We start from the raw sequence: 23347 nt of genomic DNA, 5'->3' as shown, positions 1-23347 counted from the left end.
GTGGATGGGTGTGAAAATGTAGGTGAATGGTAGGGCAGAGCCTGTCATCACCCAAACAAATCCCCAACATGAGCATGCAACCAGTATTCCGAACCACACAAGAAATCCAACATTTTGACTTAAGGTAGCATTCTGGGCAATGCAGACTGCATTTACACAGAGGTTTTGTTTGTTAGTGCAAAAGGTTGCATGGCAGGCTAGAACAGTATCACTGCTAGCTGAGGCAGCTGCATGGGCAATAGAAGCAATGAACTGGCATGGAACAGCTGCATTTGGGATCAACAGGAGCATCAAAGTTCATAGCAGCATAAAAAGTCCGAGTCACAGATGTCACTTGTAGCTGGTAGCGGGCAGCAAGAATTTACATTTTAGAGAAGGACAGCAGCATGCAACAGCCACAATATGTCACCAGGGCAGCTAGGTAGATCGTCAAGCAGCAGAGCAACCACTATGGCTGCTAGAATTGGAATGGAGATTGGGTGTTGCAAAGAAAGGGTGGTGATGGTGATGGAACACTGAGTCAGAACAATTCATTGTATGCACTGATGAAGAATGGTTGTCCTCCCATGGCCCCTTTATAGGGAGTTTGGGTGGGCATTTGTCCTACCCAAACTCAAAAAAGTGCATTTAATTTGATTTTCCCCTTTGAACCTGTTCTAGAGCCAAATAGATCAGCCAATAAAGTTGTAATTAAGTTACTAATTACACATCTTATGGTCCTAACAAGGGAGCCCAAGAGGAAATGACAAGAAGACTCAGTTCTCTCCCTTTTTTTTCAAGTTTGGCAAGCAGGGAGCAAACCACCCTCATGAATCTAAAAGAGAGACTTTCATGAATGCTGAGTGAGTTAGGTAGCTATTCGAGACCCCCAAGTGCCATTTGTAGTAGAGGTAGCAAACAAGAATCACTTGGAAAAGTTACCAACAACTGGTTTTTCAGCAAGAGCTCACCCTATCTAGACTAGGTCTCACCTATATATATGTAGATTGTGATCAATATGAAATAGTCTTTGGGAGTGTACGTAGTGTATCTCTTCTCTCTCGTGCACATCTCTACATGTCTTCTCTCTCTACATCTCAACATGGTCTCAGAGCTATCACAATAGACTACAACCAATTCCTTGAAGAAGACAATTAGGAAGTAAACCTATATAGTATCTCTTCAATTCTTGATTTATGTTCTTTTCATGCTTAAATTTTATGTATTGTATTGTGTATGTTAAGAGCATCTTATGTTATGAATTTTAAGCATAGAAGAAGTTCCCTCCATCATCGTTTAGATTGCAGATATGTTAAATTGTAGATATGCCTTACTTGGACACCCTAAATGTTTCTATTCTCCTGGAAAACCAATTTTTGTGATGTGCTAAAGCTCACAAGCTTTCTTTCTAGCAAATCCGTACTCAATTTGGAGTTTTGTGTCAAGAGTTATATCAATTCAGGTAAATTGGACTTGAAACGGCAAAACAAACAAGACAACAGCTTTTCGTACAGACTTCTACGACACAAATTTCGTCACGATTACTCACTTTTAAGTTTCTGCCAAAATTAGCCAAATCATCATCTATACTTTGCCAAAAAGTAAAGTGATAACGTTTTGATCCTTGTTCATATTTATCGTCTATTTTGGGCCACTTTATTCCCACACACATTTTGTCTATTTTGGGTTGCTTTATTCTTGCCCACGTTTCATCTACTTTGGGCCGCTTTATTCTTGCCCACGTTTCATCTATCTTGGGCCATATTTTGAACTAAATATCTTTCTTTACAGCATAGCTTCTACGTACGATTTATTGTACAACACTTTCGTCATCATTTAGTATATGGTGTGCAAATTCTGTGATCTCATTTTGTACGTATTCTCTCAACCAAATATGCCGTATTCTATAATCGTCAATGGATTTCCTTTTGAACAAAGTTCTGTCCCTCACTTTCAAGGACAAGGATTCCTTGGATGGAATGTAAAGATGCTGCTAATTCTTGAAGGCAATAACTTGTATAATATTGTTCTTAGTAATTGTGAATGTTTCCCTCAACCAATTGATCCAGGCTCATAATAATACCCTTGTAACTGAAGGACCTATCTTTGAAGAATGGCAAACTGCTTATAATGGGTGGATCAGATGCAACGAAGCAACTCATCGGTATATTCTTTCTACTCTTCAAGAATCTCTTATGCTTAATACATGTAATCTTTCAACCTCACAAGCTATATGGGAGTATTTGATAGCAAATTTTGATAAGAAATCTATTACAGAAATAATTTATCTTCGTAGTCAACTCACTGAGTTACAATACAATATCAAAACTTCTATGACATAACATATCGAATCATTCAAGAACATTATCGATCAGCTTGCTGCTACTCATGATGCCATTCCATGAAAGCAATTGGTAACACAGCTTCTTGACACTGTAAAGGATCTCGCTTATGATAATATTGTTACCATATTATCTAATAAAGATGGAATCAATTTTGATCAAACTTGTATATTTTTTTATTGAATATTCACAATGACATGAACGGCGACACTCAAATCAAGAAACAGCTATGATCTCACAAGAGGACAAACAGTCAAAACAAATCAACCAAGATTTACTAACTCAAAGGCATCCCTTTCCACCCTTTACACGTAGAAGTCATCATGGTGGAAGCTTCTCTCATCTCAAGTTTCCTAGTAGACATTGTTTTTATTACAATAGAAACGGTCACACTACAAATGATTGTTGAGCAAAACAATATGATAAAAAACACAGTATTACAAATAAACAATATGATGAAAAACACGGTATTACAAATAAATAACCACGTTTATCCAAGGATTATTCTCCTTGTAACTACTGCAAAAAGAGTGATCATCCAACCCATCTATGTTTCAAGAGGCGTTTTGATTCAAATCATAAAAGAGCATATGCTGCTATACATGGCAACACTACTGAAGAAGTAAATTATGTGAGTTGTTCTCTCTCTCCGGAAAGGATACTTCATATTCGTTATGAATCTCTTTTTATTATTGATTCCAATGCTACAAGAAACACAACATATTAGTCCCAATGGTTACATAATTATCATTCTATTCCTATCAAGAAATTGGTTTATCTTGATGATGACACAACCTGTCAAGTCAAAGGTATAGGTGATTTATATCTCGGTACTCTTTCTTCAACAAGAATTCTGCATGGAGTTTTATATGTCCCAAATCTACAAAGGAATCTTCTTTCAGTTACAAGACTTGTGGATCTTGGTCTCTTTGTCAATTTTGACCATACCAAGTGTCACATTGAGAAACACGACCAAACCATAGTTGTCGCTCCTCAAAATGGTAATCTTTTTGAGTATCTTTAAATGAAGAAGTTGCAAATGTTGTTATAGCTCTTGGCAATCTTAACAACAAAATATGGCATCACCGCTTTGTTCACTCTGATTATTCTAAGCTTGCCGATCTTTATCAGTGTCACCTTGTTCAAGGTTCGCAAACCCTTTTCCATTTCTACCACAACTCATTCAAGAGATTCGCTGATATTTGTCACATTGATATTTGTGGATCTTTTCCTCCATCGAAATCTCTATCGGTATTTCATGACTTTTATTGATGACTTCTCAAGATACACCACAATTTTTCTCTTGCGACACAAATCAGAAGATTTATTATCTTTTAAGCAATATCAAAAAGCTACAGAACTTCATATTGGTCGTCGCATAAAGAAACTTCGTAGTGATAATGATGAAGAATACATCTCAAATGATTTTGGCAATTATTGTAATAATCAGGGTATTCATCATGAATATATTGTTCCCTATTCTCCTCAACAGAATGGTATTGTTGAACGTAGAAATAGAACTATTCTCAATGCCATGTGATGTATGCTCATTCATTCTAGCTTATCTTGATGTTTCTGGGCTAAAATATTCTTAACATCAATATTTGTGCAAAATCATCTTTCTATGACTGCTCCTTCTGGTAAAATACCGATTACTGTTTGGATAGGTAAAACTCCTTCTCTTTCATATTTTCAAATCTTTGAATATATTGCTTATATCATGTATCCAAAGAGACTCACAGAAAACTTGATCCTCCTAGTTTGAAAGTTATTTTCATTGGATATTCAAATTTTCAAGGGATACAAGTTTTATGATCCATCCTCCAAGAAGATAATCATAAGTCATGATACTATTTTCAATGAGCAACACATGGCCTTAGGAGGATGCTGGGAGGACGTGGTCACTAGAGAATGTTAATGATGCAAAGTCATTACTCACTACTTTTCCTTTTCTATATGATGATGAATCTCCTTCACAAGATAATATTGACTCTTCAAATCATAATTCACAATCTACATCTATTATTGTTGATGATGACCTTGGCATTGATCTTTATATTGATCATAAGTATGGTAGCTGTCATATTTATGATGCTGATATTTTTCAAAATGCTCTCAATATTTGTGAAGACCCTGTCAGATAGTGATACCATATCAATCCCACAAAAGAAACAATGGCAAGAGGCTATGGAAGCTGAGTATGAATCTCTTCTCTCTAAAGGTTCATGGGTTCTAACTGAGTTACCACTTGGACATACTGCTATTAAATGCAAGTGGGTTTATAAGACTAAAACAAAAGCAAATGAAACATTTGACAAACTCAAAGCAAGGCTAGTTGCCAAAGGTTTCTCACAAATTGCAAGAGTTGATTATCAAGAAACTTTCTCATATGTTGCTCGTGTTATCAGTATTCAGGTCTTGTTAGTTTTTATTGTTGAGTTTGATTTGGAGGTTTACCAAATGGATGTGAGAATTACTTTTCTTAATGGAAATTTAAAGGAAAAGGTATACATGGAGCAACCATAGGGATTTGTAGTCAAACATAAGGAAAATCTTGCTTGTAGACTTCATCAGGCACTCTATGGTCTCAAACAACCTTCACGAGCTTGGTATCAAAAGAGTGATCCCTTCCTTACAAAACAAGGTTTTATCTCTTGTTCTTCAAATCCTAACTTATATATCAAGCGTTGCAATGATAGTTTTGTTATTCTTGCTCTATATGTGGATGATACCATACTTGTTTCTAACAATCTCAACTTCCTTCAACGAGTAAAGAAGGTTTTGTCTTCTACATTTGGCATGGTGGATCTTAGAGACATACACTCATGTCTTGGTATGCAGATTCAACGCTATTGAGAAAAGGATGTTTTATTACTGCGTCAAATAAAGTTCATTGAAGATATTATTTAGAAATTTGATTCGGGTTCTACACATCCTACTACTACTCCTTGTCTTATGAGATCTACCAAAAACTCTCACTTTCTACAGAATGATGGACAATTAGCATTATATCAACCTTATGCTAATCTTGTTGGATATTTTCAATTTATTGGCTTAAATTCTTACCCTGACATTCTTTTTATTGTAAATTTTCTTGGGCAACGTCTTAGTTCTCCATGCCTTAAACATTGGTCTGCATCTAAACAAGTTTTAAAGTATTTGAAAGGCACTAAAGATTTTGGGTTGGTTTATCGACGCCAACACAAATCTCTTTCTTTGCATTCACTTCAACTTTTGGGTTATACATGTCAAAGTGAAGCAATGCGGAAGCGAATGACCAAGACAGTGATACACAGAAAATCTGCAATGAAGAGTCTTGTATAAGGATGCAGAATTATACACTGGTGCAAAGAGAATATATGCGTATGTCTCCACCTCAAAGATCTCGGTCTCTGTCAGCCCCGAGGGTAGTCTCCACGGCCTGCAGCCTGAAATCTATGGGACACAACTAATTGAGACTGTTGGAGACAAAGCCTATAAATAGTCTGAAAATAATGGCCAAAAAGATGCAGGTCAGCTGCAATTAATGCAGCCAACTACTGCAATCTGGACTCCGACTGCAGGCCACGTGGCACTTGGCCGACTACCTGCCACGTGGCGCATGCCTGTCCGAGAGATGACTAGCTAACACCCCCTCTCAGATCTTGGACAAGGCATAAGGCAAAGAAATCTGGAATGTTGGCGAAGTAGAGCCTAGGGAAGCACCTTCGTAAACAAATATGCAAGATTGTCCTCAGTCTTACAGTATTTCACATCGATGGTCTCATCCAGAACTGCCTGCCACGTGGCACATGCTTGTCCCGGAGATGACTAGCTAACATCCCCTCTCAGATCCTGGACAAGGCATAAGGCGGAGGGATCTGGAATGTTGGCGAAGTAGAGCCTGGGAAAGCACCTTCGTAAACAAATCTGCAAGATTGTCCTTGGTCTTACCGTATTTCACATTGATGGTCTCATCCAGAAGCTTCTCCCTGATGAAGTGGTACTAGATCTCTATGTGCTTCGTCTGGGCATGGAGTACCAGATTCCATACCAAGGCAATGTAACTCTCATTGTCGCACTGCAAAATAGTAGGACGAGTCTGGGGGCAGCCAAGCTCCTCCAACAATCGCTAAAGCCAGACAATCTCACATGTGGTAGAAGACACAGCCCGATACTCTGCCTCAATCGAAGATATGGCTACCATGGGCTACTTCTTGCTACTCCAAGAGATAACACTTGCACCCAAGGTAAAACAATAGCCTGTAGTAGACCACATATGGTCTACATCGCCAATCCAATCCAAATCACTCCAACCTGCAAGAACGAGATCGAAAGCACTTGTACCTGCTGGATAGGAAATCCCTAGGTCGGAGGTCCCCCTCAAAAACCATAGCATCCCCTAAGCAGCCTACCAATGTACTTGCTGAGGTGCACTCATGAACCCAACCAAGAGACCTACAACAAAACATAGATCAACCCGAGTGTTGAGAAGCCAAATCAACGATCCAATCAATTGACGGTAGCAGGTGGCATCCGACAAAGGAGAATCTGAGTGTGAAGTGGCCTTCCAATTCGGATTCATAGAAGTAGAAATGGACCACCTCCATCTCAAAAGTCACCAAGAGCTCATGTACATATCTCTACTGAGAGATGAAAATCCCCCTTTGAGTCTGATAAATCTCGTGGCCCAAAAAGAAATGGAGAAGTCCTAAATCCGTCATCTCGAACTTCTGATGTAAGGCTGCCTTTGTCCCTGTGACCTTCTGGGCATAGTCACCTATAACAATCAAGTTATCAACATACAAAACAAACAACACACAATCACCTTTGGAAGTGTGCACATAAAGTTGCAGATCGGCCTAAGTGCGCTAATATTCTAACTTTGCTTGAAGAAACAAGTCAATCTTCTCGTTCCAAGCACGTGGAGCCTGCTTCAGGCCATACAAGGCCTTCTTCAACCTGTAAACCTACCCATCTGAGGAACCAAAGCTAGGAGCCTGCTCTACATAGATCTCCTCCTTTAAATTGCCATTCAAGAAGGCCGACTTCACATCCAACTGAAAGACGGGCTAGCTCCAATGACCAGCCAAGGCAAGAATAGCACGGATCATCGCCATACGAGCAGTGGGGGAAAAGGAGCATGGAAATCAATGCTTGGGCGCTAAGCAAAACCTTTAGTAACAAGGCACGCCTTGTGCTTGTCCAAAGAGCCATCACTATGCTACTTGGTGTTGAAGACCCATTTGACACCAATCACCTTCTTATGAGAGAAACAAGGCACAAGGTACCAAGTACCATTCCACTCAATAGCCTCCAACTCGGCTTCCATCGCTTTCCGCCAACGGTCAGACTGTAAAGCCTCCTTCCCAAAGGTACGCTCTCTATCCTGCATAACACAAGACATCAAATAGTAGTTAGAGCAAACAAGCTCCATAAAATGTACATGGTTCATCCGTGACCTCCGTAATCCATAGCTCACCCTATATAGACTAGGTCTCACCTATATATATGTAGATTGTGATCAATATGAAATAGTCTTTGGGAGTGTACATGGTGTGTCTCTTCTTTCTCTCTCATGTCTCTACATATCTTCCCTCTACATCTCAACAGGTAGCACCCTCAATATGCACTTCACTTATTCATATGCCCTTCTACAGCAATACATGGCTAATCATAGTATAGAAGGAAAGATGGTAATGTTGAAGATAAAATTACACCACAACTTGTCATACAAAGAGGGAAATCAACACTCTCTCACCATGAAGTCAATCCCAGGCAAGGAGGTACAAGCACCCCCTCTCACCATCAAGTTGATTGTGAAAGAGGACAAGCACAATCGATGCTCTTGTGAGATCGCTCAAGCATCGGCCTCTAGAATATTATCCATGCATTGCTTGTGAGCAAGTTGTTACAACAAAGAAAAACTTACGTTGGGAAATACATGTGGTTGTTTCACAGATTTCCAGTGCAGCTTTCAAATCACTTTTATTTTTTCACTTGGACTCAACTCTAAGCACGGTAGACGGTCTGCAAAGCTTGCAGTTACCACAGTGGCATGAATGTTATTTCAGCCCTTTCTGTTTTTATATAGGTCTTTATACTTGCTATATGATTTTCCCTTGGTGATGTAGACAATTCCATCCTATATGTTTTTCCCAATATCTGTGCTACATAGTCCCATTTTGTTCTCTATCAAAAGTTGAGCCACTCTCTCCCTTGCAAGATAAACCATTGGTTCTACCTTTGTGTCGGATATTTTGCTTCCTTAAGCAGCTGGTTCTTTGCAGGGCATGGCATGAGCTTGCTATATGACAACTTCAGTCTCAAAGATCCATTGAACCTTAGCAAAAGCTATTCTTCTCTATTCCTTACCGCTAGTAATATTTCAAAAGCAGTAGAGGCACTAGACATTCTAGTAGGGAAAGAGCACTTCAAGTGACTCATCCTAGCTATGCACCTTTCAAATCCCTTACATTCACAAGTTCCAGAATTAGTACTCTTCCTTCATCACTATATTATTCAATGTTTCTTTGTATTGACTATAGAGTTGCATTATTTTATTATTTTGATGTCAAATAGACCTTTGGGTCATCAACAACTTTCTTTTTACCCTCTTAAAACTCTGTAAGAAAGACAATTTGGAGTTCAACAAGAAGACAAAAGCACTTACAGTGTAGCCCAGCTGTTTTCGAGAAAAATCGACACTTTTTTTGTCTACCTTTTCCTCACCCTGTATGAACACCAAAATGTTTACTGAGAGACCACCTTTTTACTCACTGTTAAGGCTTACAACTCATAAGTAAACCACATGTCTCACCTGAGGAGCGTCCACTGCCACAAGTGTTGAATCACAAGACCAAGTCCCTTGAAACAACCTAAATAAGAAACAAGTCATATTTCAAGTGCCAGAGATCTAAACCTGCTGTACATACAATATTGGAAAACACACTATGGCCACCCACTGATATCATACTCTTTAACATACAAAACATGCATGAAGAGAAAATACTAATTTGCAGGAAGAAAAGTTTGCAATAATCTTTTGCAAATCGTGAAGTATACTTGAAGGAGAAACGTTGCCAATGGAAAAACAGCCAAACTTTTCAGAAATAGTTTGTTCAGACTTGCATGTGCAATGAACAGGGAATAGTGCTAGGAGTTGGAGCTTTCCATAGTTGCATCCAATTGCAATTTATAACTAGTGAAGCATTTTCCCAGATACACATTGAGCATCCCAACATCAAAGGACAGGTCCTGGATACACATTGGGCATCCCCCATCAAAGGAACAGGGGTCAGCTGTCTGTGCTAGAGCTGTCAATGTATATGTCAGTGTCAAGAATCGCATCTCAATATTAGGAATCACATGCCAATGTTAGGAACTAATGTGCATCAGACAAGCTTAAGATGGAGTAATCTAATTCAAAGCCTCTCCGGGAGAGACACTTTTCTCAGACTTGGGATTCAGGCACCGTCTTCCATTTTAGAGTCTCACATTATCTAGCATTATAGAACATCAGACTAGCTTTTTTACCCAGTCCATATATTGGATTTCCTGTCTATATTGGATGTTCTTTCGAAGTTCTATACAGGGCTCTTATTGTATTACTATCTCAGTTGTATTTTATAAGGTTTCCATTAATATAGAACTTTCTCTTCTTTGAAAATAAAAAACTTGGAGTAATCTGAAACTAGTTAGCCCGTTGTGAAATGTTTGCACCTGGGATAGTAAATATCTGCATCTCCGATACCGAGACTCTGTAGAAAAGATCTCTTCAGATTGTCATCTTCTTCATTACTAGCTGATGCAGGGCTACTCCATGATGCAGTTCCCACAGCTAGCACTAGTGTTACCAAAGCTACTCTCCTTGCAAATACTTCATGATTTGTTTCAGTGACAAGCTGCAACAGCACATGACCAGTATTATCAAATCCCCAAACAAACTTGCTTCTTATTACATATTGGATCAACCTCTGATGTCTTCGAAATCCCAAATAAATGTGCATGCTTGATATGATGTAAGTTATGTTTTCTGGATGATAATCTTTAACAGAAACTTCATTAGTTTGAGATGGACCTTACAAACACTGAAGTGTATATAATTGAACTATAATATAAAATAAATTCACTAAGTTCCTCAATTCAATTTATATACAAATAAGGCAATTTTTATCATTGTGAGCTGACCATTTTGTTCACAAAGTAAACACCAAAATTCTCTTTTTCTTAATTATTGGGGCACAGGATTTCACTAATTTCCTCATCTTTATTTGCATTAAAATGAGGCATTTTTGGTCAGTATGAGCTGAACATTTTGTTTACAAAGTAGACAAGAGATTTCTCTTTTCATTAACTGCTAGGGTGAGATGAAGCTGGCCTTCAAATAGCTAAAGGACAGTATGACATTGACTCAGCAAATATAAACAACTTAGAACCAGAACCATAAATCAGGAAAACGAAATGCTCCTACTCAGTGGCACAAACACTGACTCACCCCAAAATTGGTGCCCATTGTAGCATTTCCTCAGATTACAAAGGACCATGACAATTTGGATACTTCGATGAAGCTCCATCCAGTTGTGCCCTAATGCACTTGCCAACAATGTCTCATCAATCTTGGCATTTCTCCCAACGAAGCTGTCCCAATTTCAATCTAACAAGTGCCAGCATCCATTTGAATGTTGGATACATCCATAATAGTGATTGCATGTCCAGGAAACATTGCATGCGTGTCCAAACATTGATGGGAAGTTTCACTTGCCCAAAGCATCAGAAAAATATCCCACATTTTTGCCTTGTCATTAGCATTTGGGATTGCCCAAGCTTTTAAATTGTTTGCCTAAACATAAATTAATTAAGTAGCTGCCTAAACTTTGGCAAGCCTCATTGTTTTAACCTTAGAAACTCATTGTTTCAAAGTTTTGAGCCCATTCTTTGGTCCCGCCCTTGTGCCACAAGGCCTACACTTTGCCCATTGTATGTCCAATGCCCATGTCTTAACTACTAGTGTAAAATTGATCATCATGCCCAAAGCAAGGAGTACCAAAATTGAAGTATTCTGATTCAAAATCTTACATGAATATACTGTTGACATACACCCTCATGAAGCGTCACAAGTTACCCTCATGCCCAAACATGATCCAATGGGACATACCATAGTATATATGCATGTGACAAAATAACCAAGTAAGACTTTTGTCATGGGCATGTCCATACATATACTATTCATTAATTAATTTTTTTATTCAAACATATTTTCAATTAGTTTCAAATTTCAGGTGATAAACAAGTGAATGAATTAACAATTGTTAAGAATTTGTAAACCAGTTTATGGAGCCAATTCTCTGCTTCTCAAGAAGTCAATTTATGGTGTGCAAGGGTGGATGTTGGGAGCAACACTTCTTCGACTATCAAATGTTCTTCCATTTTTTGGTAGTTCATGGAGATAATGTCTTGTTGAATAGAAAGGGGTAGCCAACCTAGAGCCACTTGATCACATCTGGAAAGCTCATACTCCTCAATCATTGACAAGCCATTTGTCAGACAATATTCAGTACAATTTCCGCAAAAGGTAGAGACTCCAAAATCAATGCTATAATTTTCCAATCTTTTCCTTAATATACTCATTAATTTCTGGTCAACAACTAGCAGATTGAGTGGGCACACTCGGACATAAACTTTGCAAGCAATACCATTCATCAAATTCAAAATGGATTCTTCCACGAAAATACTCAAATGGTAAAAAAATTGCATATGGATATTGAATAGTTACGAGTGACCCGTTAAGATGATCCAATGTGATTGCAAAACCTTGCCCAATGTACCTTGCAGCTTGTACTGCTCAATTACGATAATTTTGTAACTCAGAAATGGAATGTCTATTCCCTCATGATCAAGAAGAGTGCATAAGGCAAATAGGGTACAATGTCTAGGTTTTAAAACAGAAGGTGAAGAGATAGTCAATTTCTATGAAGAAACATTGTATATATATGTGAGAGATTGAGAGAAAGACTATGAAGACTATGAAGACTAAGAAATATGAGTACTATGTGATGCATTCCATTCAAGGTTGAGCATTTTTTTGTATTCCTTTAGTTTTTTGATGGTTTCTATGAGTAATTGTGAAAAATATATTGAAGATTTATTGGGATAAAGTTGTGGGAGATTCACTCTATGATGCTACATGAAGATTTGTTGTTTATGCTATTGCATGAAGCCTATTGGTTGGTGCCACATGTCCACCTACTTGGACTCGTTGTCGTCTATATCAATTGTACTTAAGACTTCTAGAATTTTACCGCCTCTAATTTGAAACCATACATGAAGCTAAGTATTCATACAGCTCCTCATTAGTTATGTAAGAGGATACCCATGCTTGATATTTTGATAGTGCAATGTAATTGCATAGAAAGTCCAAATCTGAACCAATGGAATTACATTTGCCATAAAGAATGATTACTTCAAGATCCATCTCAACCTCCTCAATTTTCCTTTCAATACAAAAAGAAAATATATTTAGTATTAAACCTTTTTTTTTGGGTACATATGTCTACCAATCAATGTTGACTAACAACTTTTTGCTAAGTTAGAGATATAGACAAAGGTTGAATAGAAAAGAGAGTAAACTTAACAAAGATACGTTAAGTATTATTTATTTGATTCTTATCAAAAAATGAACTGAATGATTGTCAAAAGGATTATTTCGCCCTAGATAATCATAATATAAGGGGATAAAAAGACGCTCAAGATTGGGATTTCTCACATGAATTCATTGCATTATGATTTGAATCTTTTGTTTTTATATATTAAGGCAAGACAAGTGATTCGCTTAGATCACCTAGCGATCATGTAACCAACGTAGCTATTTGGAATTACGAGATGTCATTATTCCTATCCTAACCAAGTGCCCATACAAGGTATTTCTTTTTAGATTATTTCAAGGGTTTCACACTTTGTCCCCTTTTGCTTTTTTTCCACCTATTTCCTTTTATGAATCTCTTGCACATTTTGTGTTCCTAGCCATCCACCCAAGTCCACTAAGGTAAAGTCAAGCTTCCACCCCCACTCAAGCTCAATCCATGGGGTTAACCTATAATTATTGCATCAACATACATATATTATAGCATCACACATTTCTACTACAAGGATCAAAGAAGTCATTATCAGTATACAATACCTTGGAGGAAACATTAGAATCACCAAGCAACCTCTAGATGACTAAGTCTGCCATACCAAGAAAGTAGAATCGCCCCCCTTCTTGAGCATCAAGCAATGCTCCAAAATTGCACTCTATTGAGCTTGATTAAGCAATGACTGAAGTTTACTCTAATCAAAACTATCAAGATAAAGCAATAACAATAAGGTGAACCTATTGAGGTCATCTTGCTCCATCCACTTCTTCTCCTCTTCTCTTCTTCCTTCTCCCTTCCCTCTTCTGAGTTCTCCCTCACTCTTCTCCCTTCTCTCGAGTCTCTTCACCATGGCCAGCCCTTGAGGCTTTTCTTCAGCTGTTTTTATTTCAGTTTTCAGCCTGAAATGGCTTCATCTTCCCACCACGCTCGTTGTGTCAATGGTTGAGCAAGAAGGTCCGATGATTGGTCATGGTGGGAAGAAGTAAACACTGACCGCCCATAAAGTAGTGCAGGATCTCAACCATGGACCTGTAAACTTTACCCATACAAGCAAACTAGTGGAGGAAACAAGATAATTGATTGAATTGAGATTTTTTATTTCGAATTTTTATTGATTTTAATTTTTCAAAGTTACTTAAATATTAGAATATAAAATACCATTGCCATTTGTTTCATTTTTTGCACAATTAGGTCCAAGCTCATCTCCTGCATGAGCCAAATTCAAAGGTATGGTTCTGTTCTAATGTGACCACGGAGAAGCAAAGGGAGCTTCGTGACCATATAGTAGGTCAACAGGCTTATCTTGTGTTTAGACCATGACATGTTGCAGTTAACCCTGTAACTTTTGTGACACCACCCCCATCAAATGTGTCCAGAGCAAGATCAGTAGAAGGAAGTGCTACCTCCACACCTACTGTAGGCATTACATCAACCATGGCATTAGCAACACCACATGTTGCAAATAGATAGAGCACACTTGATGCTAGTTGGGATCCCAAGAAGAAGGAAGAGGTGGATACATCAATGGCACGTTTTTTCTCCCATGACCACAATTAGTTTCATGCAACCAGATCACAGCATTTTAAATTGATATGCAAGAAGATTGGTGACTATGGCCCTTCATATGTACCTCCAGCATCAAAGATCTTGCGCACCACTTTGCTCGACATGGAGAAACGCCTTGTTGAGCAAGCAGCAGTGACTAGAAAAAGCCTACGGGCTAAAAATGGAGTTTCATTGATTACTAATGGTTGGAATGATACGTGTAAGCGATCCATTTTTGGCATTGTTACTTATTCTTGTGGGGAGATGTATTTCATATTTTCACATGATGCATCAAAGACAGGAAACTCAACACATGTACTTGCAATAGAGTGGGTTACAGATATTGAGTTTATTAGCCCAGAGCATGTTGTGGAATTTGTTGCAGATAGCGTACCCACTGTAACTGGCATGTTCACTGGGAAGGGCGGTAGTGTACAACCAAAATATATAAATGCTTTCACCCAATTAACAGTCGCCCACTTTACCTGAACTTAAAGACACAGAATCAAGAAGAAAAACAGGAAGCTAAAATGCTCCTATTGCCACACAGACACCCTGTTGGCCCCTAAGTTAGGCGCCCCTTGCGGTATTTCTTTATTTTTTAAAAGAGAGAGAGAGTACAATGGGCTGTCTTTCACCTATTCTGAGTGAAATTTGGCAACATAACAATACAATTACTGACCCAAAACAAGCCGACCAGGAGGGGACACTCTGCCCAAGTCTGAAACTTCTGGTTGGAGTGCAGAATTGACCATTTCAGCCTGCTGTAATTACTGGTTCAGACCTGTTCTGAAACCTGTTTACAACTCATACTGTTCCCTGTACTGTTCAGCCCACTGTAATTACTGGTTCATACCTGTTCTGACACCTGTTCTCAGCTCATATTGTTCCCTGCACTGTCCTGCATCATCTAGGCCAAGTGCCCCTTGATTCTAACATCAATTGGGCTCTGAAATAACCTCTGAACATTCCAGAATCAGAACTGATCTAATGCTGTTTCAGACACTTGCTTGGTGAGGTTACCACCCTCACCTGTTCCTGCTTGTGGGCAGCAAACAACTGCTCCTGTTCCTGAAGAACAGAGGCTCTTGCCTCATGCAAAAACAGCATATTCCACACAGCTGTACCTGAATCAAAAGAAAGGCCCTTGATTTTGCAGCATAACCATACTGTCAAGGAGAGAAAAAGAGAGAGTAGGAAGCAAGCTCCACCCTCTGTGCTTCATAGACAAGGTAGACCAGCTCTCAAGAGCTCTCCGTCAGCAACTATCCATCCCCTCTTTCACAAATGAGCCCCTTCAGCCCAAAAACTGCACGCCAGCCCTCTTTAAAGAGGTAAGTGCACCAATTTGTGCCAAATGGCAGCACTGTAAGATATTTCCCGTTCTAACCTTCCGGTTTAAAATTCTCCATCCTCGGTTCAAAATTTGACCTCAGCACAGACCAAAGGATTAATCCTTGTACAAAAACGAAGATAATGACACGAACAGATTCTGAGGTCCGAAAATAGTAACTCCCTAAATTTTAGGAGTTGCTTCCATTGCATCCCCACTAGTCTTCTGACCATCTTTGCAAACTATGGCTACATCCAAATTTGTAATGTAGCTCAATTGAAAGTGAATTTCCACTTATGACCCCACATGGACTAATCTCTTGAAGATTTGTCCATCTTCACTTTGAACTAGTCTCTTCCAGGCTAGTTCTTCAACACACTTGTCCATATACACTTTCACAAGTCTCTTCCAGGGTTGTCAATCTACAGTGCCATTAGTCTCTTCCAGACTTGTACTGGACCTTAACTGTCCAGTCTTGACTCACTAGACATTCCTATCTGTTTCACATACTGGCCATGCAACTCAGGCGTTTAGATTTCAAGAGGGATCCTTCCAAAAAGAAAAACCAAATAAAATATGTAATAAATAAATCAACAAAAAAGGTAATAGTTGTCACAGTCTTGTGACATACCTCCCTCTCGAATCGCAAACGTCCTCGTTTGCATGAATGCCATACATGCTTCCAGCTAACCCAGTGAACTTACACTTGGCAGCACATGTACAACACATATATGCTATCAGTCAACATTGTGAACTGAACACACTGTTAACACATGTATGTTCTAACTGTGAAACATGGTAGACTATCATCATGTGACTCCACCTCACTGTTTCCAGATATAGTGGCCGGTACACCACAATGATATCCCCATAGTGGCAGATTCTCATTTGATGACTCCACATCACCCTGACTAGAGATCTAGTGGCCGGTACATCAAAATGATATCCCCACTGAGTCCATTCACAAAATACATGCCCGATCGAGTAACCATTGTTACAACATGTATTCAATTCAATAGAAGTAAAAACTGTATTCTTGCAAGCAAAACTTACTTCTTTAGCACTGAGAAAACCATATGGATACAATCAGTGTTAACCTATACAAAATCTGTTTCTGTACATAATTTCTTTCTTGAGCAATTGTCACTTTGACAATCTATTTCAGCTTAGAGATATAAGGGGTCAAGGTAGGTTGCAAGCGAAATGCTTCAAGGTAAAGTTCCAACACATTAGGTGACTCTGCATGTTCACCTTCGTCCATCCACTTAGCATCTATAGCTGGATAGTTCTTGAACTTAACCAAATACCTTCTAGCAACTTTGCCTTTCACTTTCCTTTCCTTGTGTGCCAATACCTGTTCTGGAACAAGAATTTCATCAAGTTCCTCAACTTCGGGCTGTTCCTCAACTGGCATATCTTCTAGCACATCACCCACATAAGGTCTAAGAAGACTTGCATGGAAAGCATTATGAATCTTCCAATTGTCAGGTAATTTCAGCCCATAGCTGACATCACTAATCTTCTCTGTTACTTGAAAAGGCCCATAGTATCGCATACTAAGCTTAGTGAAAAGACTTTCCTTGCCTTTCCGTTTCTTTAAGCGTGCCTTTTCAAACCGCAACAGTACCCAATCACCAAGTGAAAACAACAATTCACGACGGTGATGATCAACAGCTTTCTTTTGCTTTGCCTGAGTCCTTTCAAGGGCATGCTTAACTTTCTGATACATTTCACCCATACTCTGCACATACTGATCTGCTTGAAAGATCTTATCCTTTGTATGCAAAATGGGAGGAACCTTTTTACCACCTTCAACAATTTCAAAAGGGGCTTGGCCTGTTGACGAATGCACAGTATTATTGTATGCATACTCAACCAAAGGCAAATACTGCTCCCACTTTGACTTACGCTCTGACACATAGCACTTAAGCAGATCCAAGACAGTAGAATTTGCCTCTTCTAACTGTCCATCAGTCTGTGGATGAAATGACGATGAGAACTTAAGCATTGTGCCCATGTTCTCAAATATGCCTCTTCAAAATAGACTTGTCATCCGTGGATCATGGTCACTGCCAATAGACTGTGGCATACCATGATACTTGAAGACATTGCACATAAACAAACGTGCCATCTGATCTAGTTTTATCTTCTTCCTGACAGGAATGAAATGATCCTGTTTGCTAAACCTGCAAATAATAGTCCATATCCCATCATTTCCTGTCTATGTCCTTGGAAGATCAAAGATAAAATCCATAGCTATGCTTTCCCATGGTTTATCTCGAATAGGCAATGGCTGTAAAAGCCCTGGTGCTTTTTGCCTGTCAAACTTGACCTTCTGGCAAATCAAACACTGCCGCACAAAAGCATCCACGTCTCTTCTCAAAGTAGGCCAATAAAAGAATGCCTCTACTGCTTTGACTATTGCATCAATACCACGATGCCCTGCATATGGTGGAGAATGACTCTCTGTCATAACTTTCTGTCTGTCCATTGATAAGCTGATCAAAGATCCTTGCAAAATTTTCATCATCAGCATATTGTTCCTTCATATCATCAAGCTCATGATGATAAGGAATTGACATAGCTGAAATTTGTGGCTTCCTTGACAAAGCATCAGCCACAACATTCTTTTTGCCTTCCACATGCACAATCTGAAAATGGAACATTGACAAAAAGTTTGCCCAACGCATATGCTTTTCTGACAGCTTAGTCTGAGTTAAGAAATAACGCAATGTCTGATGATCTGTCTGGACAACAAAATCTGCCCCAAGTAGGTAGTGTTTCCAACAAGAAAGCGCATGAATCACAGCCAGCAATTCTTTCTCATAGACCTGCATAGTCTTCTCTAGCCCTCGCAAGATTCTGCTTTCATATGCCACTACCCGGCCATCTTGCATTAACACTGCACCAATGCTATTGCCACAAGCATCACATTGGACAACAAATGACTTCCTAAGATCTGGCAGAATGATCACTGGACTAGAAGTCATCTTTTCTTTAAGAAGATTAAAAGCTGAAATCTCTTTCTGTGTCCACTGGAAAGAGACTCCTTTCTTCTGTAAAGCATGTAAAGGTGAAGCAATCTCTGCAAAATTGAGAATGAACCTCCTGTAGTAAGAACACAAACACAAGAAGCTTCTACATCATGGACAATCTTCAAATCTGGCCATGTTCTAATTGCTTCAACCTTAGCAGGATCCATTTGGACACCATCCTTTGACACTATGTGCCCCAAAAACTGGATTTCTTCCAAGAAGAACTCACTCTTCTTGCCATTGATAAGCAACCTATTACTGCAAAGCTCATCAAAGACTGCTTTCAAGTGTTCTCTATGCTCATGTTCATTCTTTGAAAAGACAATCATGTCATCAAAGAATGTACCAACAAACTGCCTATATGGATAAAAAATCTTGTCCATCATTCGATTAAACGTAGCAGGAGCATTAGTAAGTCCAAATGGCATTACCAAGAACTCATAGGGACCAAACATGGTCCTAAATGCAGTCTTATGCACATCCTCTTGCTTAATCCTAATCTGATGGTATCCACTCTTCAAATCTATCCTCCTGAAAATTGACGCTCCTTCCAAACGGTCAAGGATGTCGTCAATCCTTGGAATGGGGAACCTATTCTTGATGGTACTCTTGTTCAACGCTCGATAATCTATGCACATGCGCCAAGAGCCATCCTTCTTCTGTACTAAGAGCACTGGTGAGCAAAAGGGAGATGAACTTGGCTGAATCAGCCCTTTTTCTAAGAGCTCATTTACCTGGCTCAATATCTCTTTCTCTTGGGCTGCACTAACCCTATACGGAGGTCTATTTGGCGGGCTACTACCTGGCACCAAATCTATTGCATGATCCTCAGACCTCTCTGGTGGCAACTGTGATGGTAATGAGTCAGAAAAACAATCACTGAACTGAGACAAGAAAGCAGACCTGTCTCTATTTAACATAGAGAAATTTGACTCATCATTATCCTTGACATCACGTGCAAAAATCAAGTACGCAGAAAGATGATTCTTTATTACAGATGTAATGGCAGAAGCCGATACAACAGGTACAGACTCTCCTTTAAGCTTCGCATCAAGTACATGAGTCTTTCCCCTATGTTCCAAAGTCAGTGTCTTGTTAAAGGCATCCAACACACCATGCTTTCTGAACATCCATGGCCTTCCCAACAAGACATCACAGCCTTCAAGTGGCATGATATAAAACTCTTCTGCATCAACATAAGACTGTATATGAAGACGCAGCTTTCCAAGCATGGGTGTCACAGACTCTAAGTGACCAGGACATGCCAACCCTGCCTCTGCTGTGTAGCCCATCTCATCTGCTCTGATGCCCAAAGTAGAAGTCAACTCTAGTGAGATAAAGTTTGCCTTAGCTCCTGAATCAAAGAAAATGAGTACATGTTGATCCCTAACTTTACCCCAAGCTCTGCAAAGCTCATTAGCATCCGAGTGTGGCCTGTCTCCCAGCATATCTGGCACTAAACCTGCTGAAGGTTTGGGCTTCTTTCCTTTTCTGTCCTCTTTATCATCATCAGCTGATCTCTTATTCTTGTCTGGACAATTAGACGCAATATGACCACTTTGCTCACAAATAAAGCACTTCCTCTCACCATTAAAGCCTTTCTCTCTTCAAGAGACTTGCGCACAAAAGGTTTCTTCTAGTCCTTTGACTGTTGTCCAAAGAACTTGGCTGGCTTCTTCTTGAACTGCCAAGGTTTATCTGTGCTTTGAGAAATCTAAGAAACCTGTTTACCAAATGGCTTCTTTACTGCAAATTTCTCAGATTTGTCATGTTTAATGCTGCCCCCAAAACCACTTGACTGTCCCAACAATAATGCATTTCCTGTGGTAGCATTCTCAATTAACTGAGTCAAAGTGGTGACCTTTGTCTTTGTACAATAATTCGGGAGTTCCTTGGGCAGCCCGCAGCAATATTTCTCTATCTGCTCAGTCAATGGCACAACCCTGTAAGAAGTGATTGGAAGTAAAGCCTCCCAAAACTTCTTGTTATAGTCTTCCAGATCCTTACATTTAGATGCATCCAAATTGTGCCAAGCTGATATAACATCAATCTCAAATTCATTGGTCAACCAAGCAGAAGCAAATACTTGCTTAAAATAAGTCCAAGTGGCAGGAGCCTGTCCTTGCATCAGCAATGTACTCCACCACTGACTAGCATTGTCTTTAAGAAAAGTGGCAGCTTTCCGAACCTTAGAAGGCTCTGTAAAGTTCCCTCCTACAAATGCGGCATCAAACTGCTGTAAGAAAGAGAGAGCCTTAGTCCTATCTTCAAATCCTCGAAAGATGTCAAACCGCACGGCTGCACCACCTTCCTTGTATGGCTTTGGCTTCTCATGAGCCATCAAAGGGTCCGTAGGATATGCATGTAACATAGGAACACTAACAAGTGGCATAGGAGTTGCTAGACCACTGACTACAGGGCTTGTAGACACAATACTTGCTTGCTGATTTTGATAACCAACCATACCAAAAGCGCCCTGTGGCATGCCAAAACTGCCCTGAACACCCTTAAATCCAAGTTGCATGCCTATATTGCCATACATGGGGTTTGGCATAAAACCCTGTGCACCCGAAAACACTGTTCCTGGTACATAAATCTGATTTCCAGGTGCATAACCAGCCATACTCTAAAATACAGATCCACCTCCAAAGTACCCAGGATGTAAAGAGGTCGGTGGGAAAACCTGTGGTAAAGCTTGAAAATTGTTTCCTTGTCCATTTAAGCCAACATTTGGCTGCTGTAAAGTGGCGAGCTGAACTCGCAATGCCTGTGTAACTACCGTTTCCGCCACCTGCTCCTGGACAGTCGGAACCAATCTTGGAGTCTCCATTGACTCCGCAAGCTGCCTTGGTGTTTCCACTGAATCTGCAGCATGCTTACCCTTATCCTGGACCTCTATTGGATCCGAAATCTTTGCAGATTGCCCAACTTGCTGTAAAGGAAGAGAGGGCTGCAAAAATGCCAAAAACCTTGGATTCTGCATCACTTGAGTAAACATACTCACAGCAGCAACTAACTGAGTCTTGAAAATGTCTTCATCCATACAAGAAGCCGTAGGAACTTGTGGCTCAACCATAACAGGAGGAGTAACAGACTGTGGAGGTCTAGAAGACTCTCCCACCTCATGAACAACAGGGATCTCCTGTGATGAAGACGCTTCCTCTCTGGTGTCTTGCTTTCTATCAGCCATAATGCACAATTCTGTGTCTTACACCCAAACAAACCCTGGCTCACTCTTTAGGAAAAAAGTGATTTGATCCCGGCAATGGAACCATGTAACCGGCCTGTTCACTGGGAAGGGCGATAGTGTACAACCAAAATATATAAATGCTTTCACCCAATTAACAGTCGCCCACTTTACCTGAACTTAAAGACACAGAATCAAGAAGAAAAACAGGAAGCTAAAATGCTCCTGTTGCCACACAGACACCCTGTTGGCCCCTAAGTTAGGCGCCCCTTGCGGTATTTCTTTATTTTTAAAAAGAGAGAGAGAGTACAATGGGCTGTCCTTCACCTATTCTAGGTGAAATTTGGCAGCATAACAGTACAATTACTGCCCCAAAACAAGCCGACCAGGAGGGGACACTCTGCCCAAGTCTGAAACTTCTGGTTGGAGTGCAGAATTGACCATTTCAGCCTGCTGTAATTACTGGTTCAGACCTGTTCTGAAACCTGTTTACAACTCATATTGTTCCCTGTACTGTTCAACCCACTGTAATTACTGGTTCAAAAATGTTCTAACACCTGTTCTCAGCTCATATTGTTCCTTGCACTATCCTGCATCATCTGAGCCAAGTGCCCCTTGATTCTGACATCAATTGGGCTCTGAAATAACCTCTGAACATTCCAGAATCAGAACTGATCTAATGCTGTTTCAAACACTTGCTTGGTGAGGTTACCACCCTCACCTGTTCCTGCTTGTGGGCAGCAAACAATTGCTCCCGTTCTTGAAGAACAGAGGCTCTTGCCTCATGCAAAAACAGCATATTCCACACAGCTGTACCTGAATCAGAAGAAAGGCCCTTGATTCTGCAGCATAACCATACTGTCAAGGAGAGAAAAAGAGAGAGTAGGAAGCAAGCTCCACCCTCTGTGCTTCATAGACAAGGTAGACCAGCTCTCAAGAGCTCTCCATCAGCAACTATCCATCCCCTCTTTCACAAATGAGCCCCTTCAGCCCAAAAACTGCACGCCAGCCCTCTTTAAAGAGGTAAGTGCACCAATTTGTGCCAAATGGCAGCACTGTAAGATATTTCCCGTTCTAACCTTCCGGTTTAAAATTCTCCATCCTCGGTTCAAAATTTGACCTCAGCATAGACCAAAGGATTAATCCTCGTACAAAAACGAAGATAATGACACGAACAGATTCTGAGGTCCGAAAATAGTAACTCCCTAAATTTTAGGAGTTGCTTCCATTGCATCCCCACTAGTCTTCTGACCATCTTTGCAGACTATGGCTACATCCAAATTTGTAATGTAGCTCAACTGAAAGTGAATTTC

General features: G+C 39.8%; 1 protein-coding gene across 3 annotated transcripts in view; it reads right to left on the bottom strand.

The window, feature by feature from the left end:
- Positions 1–23347, bottom strand: part of LOC148019315 (uncharacterized) — a 96682-nt gene that overhangs the window by 58130 nt on the left and 15205 nt on the right. For all 3 annotated transcript variants that reach the window (XM_087701203.1, XM_087701204.1, XM_087701205.1), the window contains exons 2-4: positions 10023–10204; positions 9121–9178; positions 8974–9033 (exon numbers count right to left, since the gene is read on the bottom strand). In XM_087701203.1, coding sequence (XP_087557329.1) covers positions 8974–9033; positions 9121–9178; positions 10023–10204 — 300 coding nt within the window. The remainder of the gene's footprint in view (positions 1–8973; positions 9034–9120; positions 9179–10022; positions 10205–23347) is intronic.

This window comes from Lygodium microphyllum, chromosome 20 (genome assembly GCF_053477565.2).
Source record: "Lygodium microphyllum isolate KBCC chromosome 20, Lygodium_microphyllum_v1.1.10, whole genome shotgun sequence".
Taxonomy (NCBI): Eukaryota; Viridiplantae; Streptophyta; class Polypodiopsida; order Schizaeales; family Lygodiaceae; genus Lygodium; species Lygodium microphyllum.
Note: the sequence above shows the minus strand (reverse complement) of the source record. Positions and strands in the feature narration are given on the sequence as shown.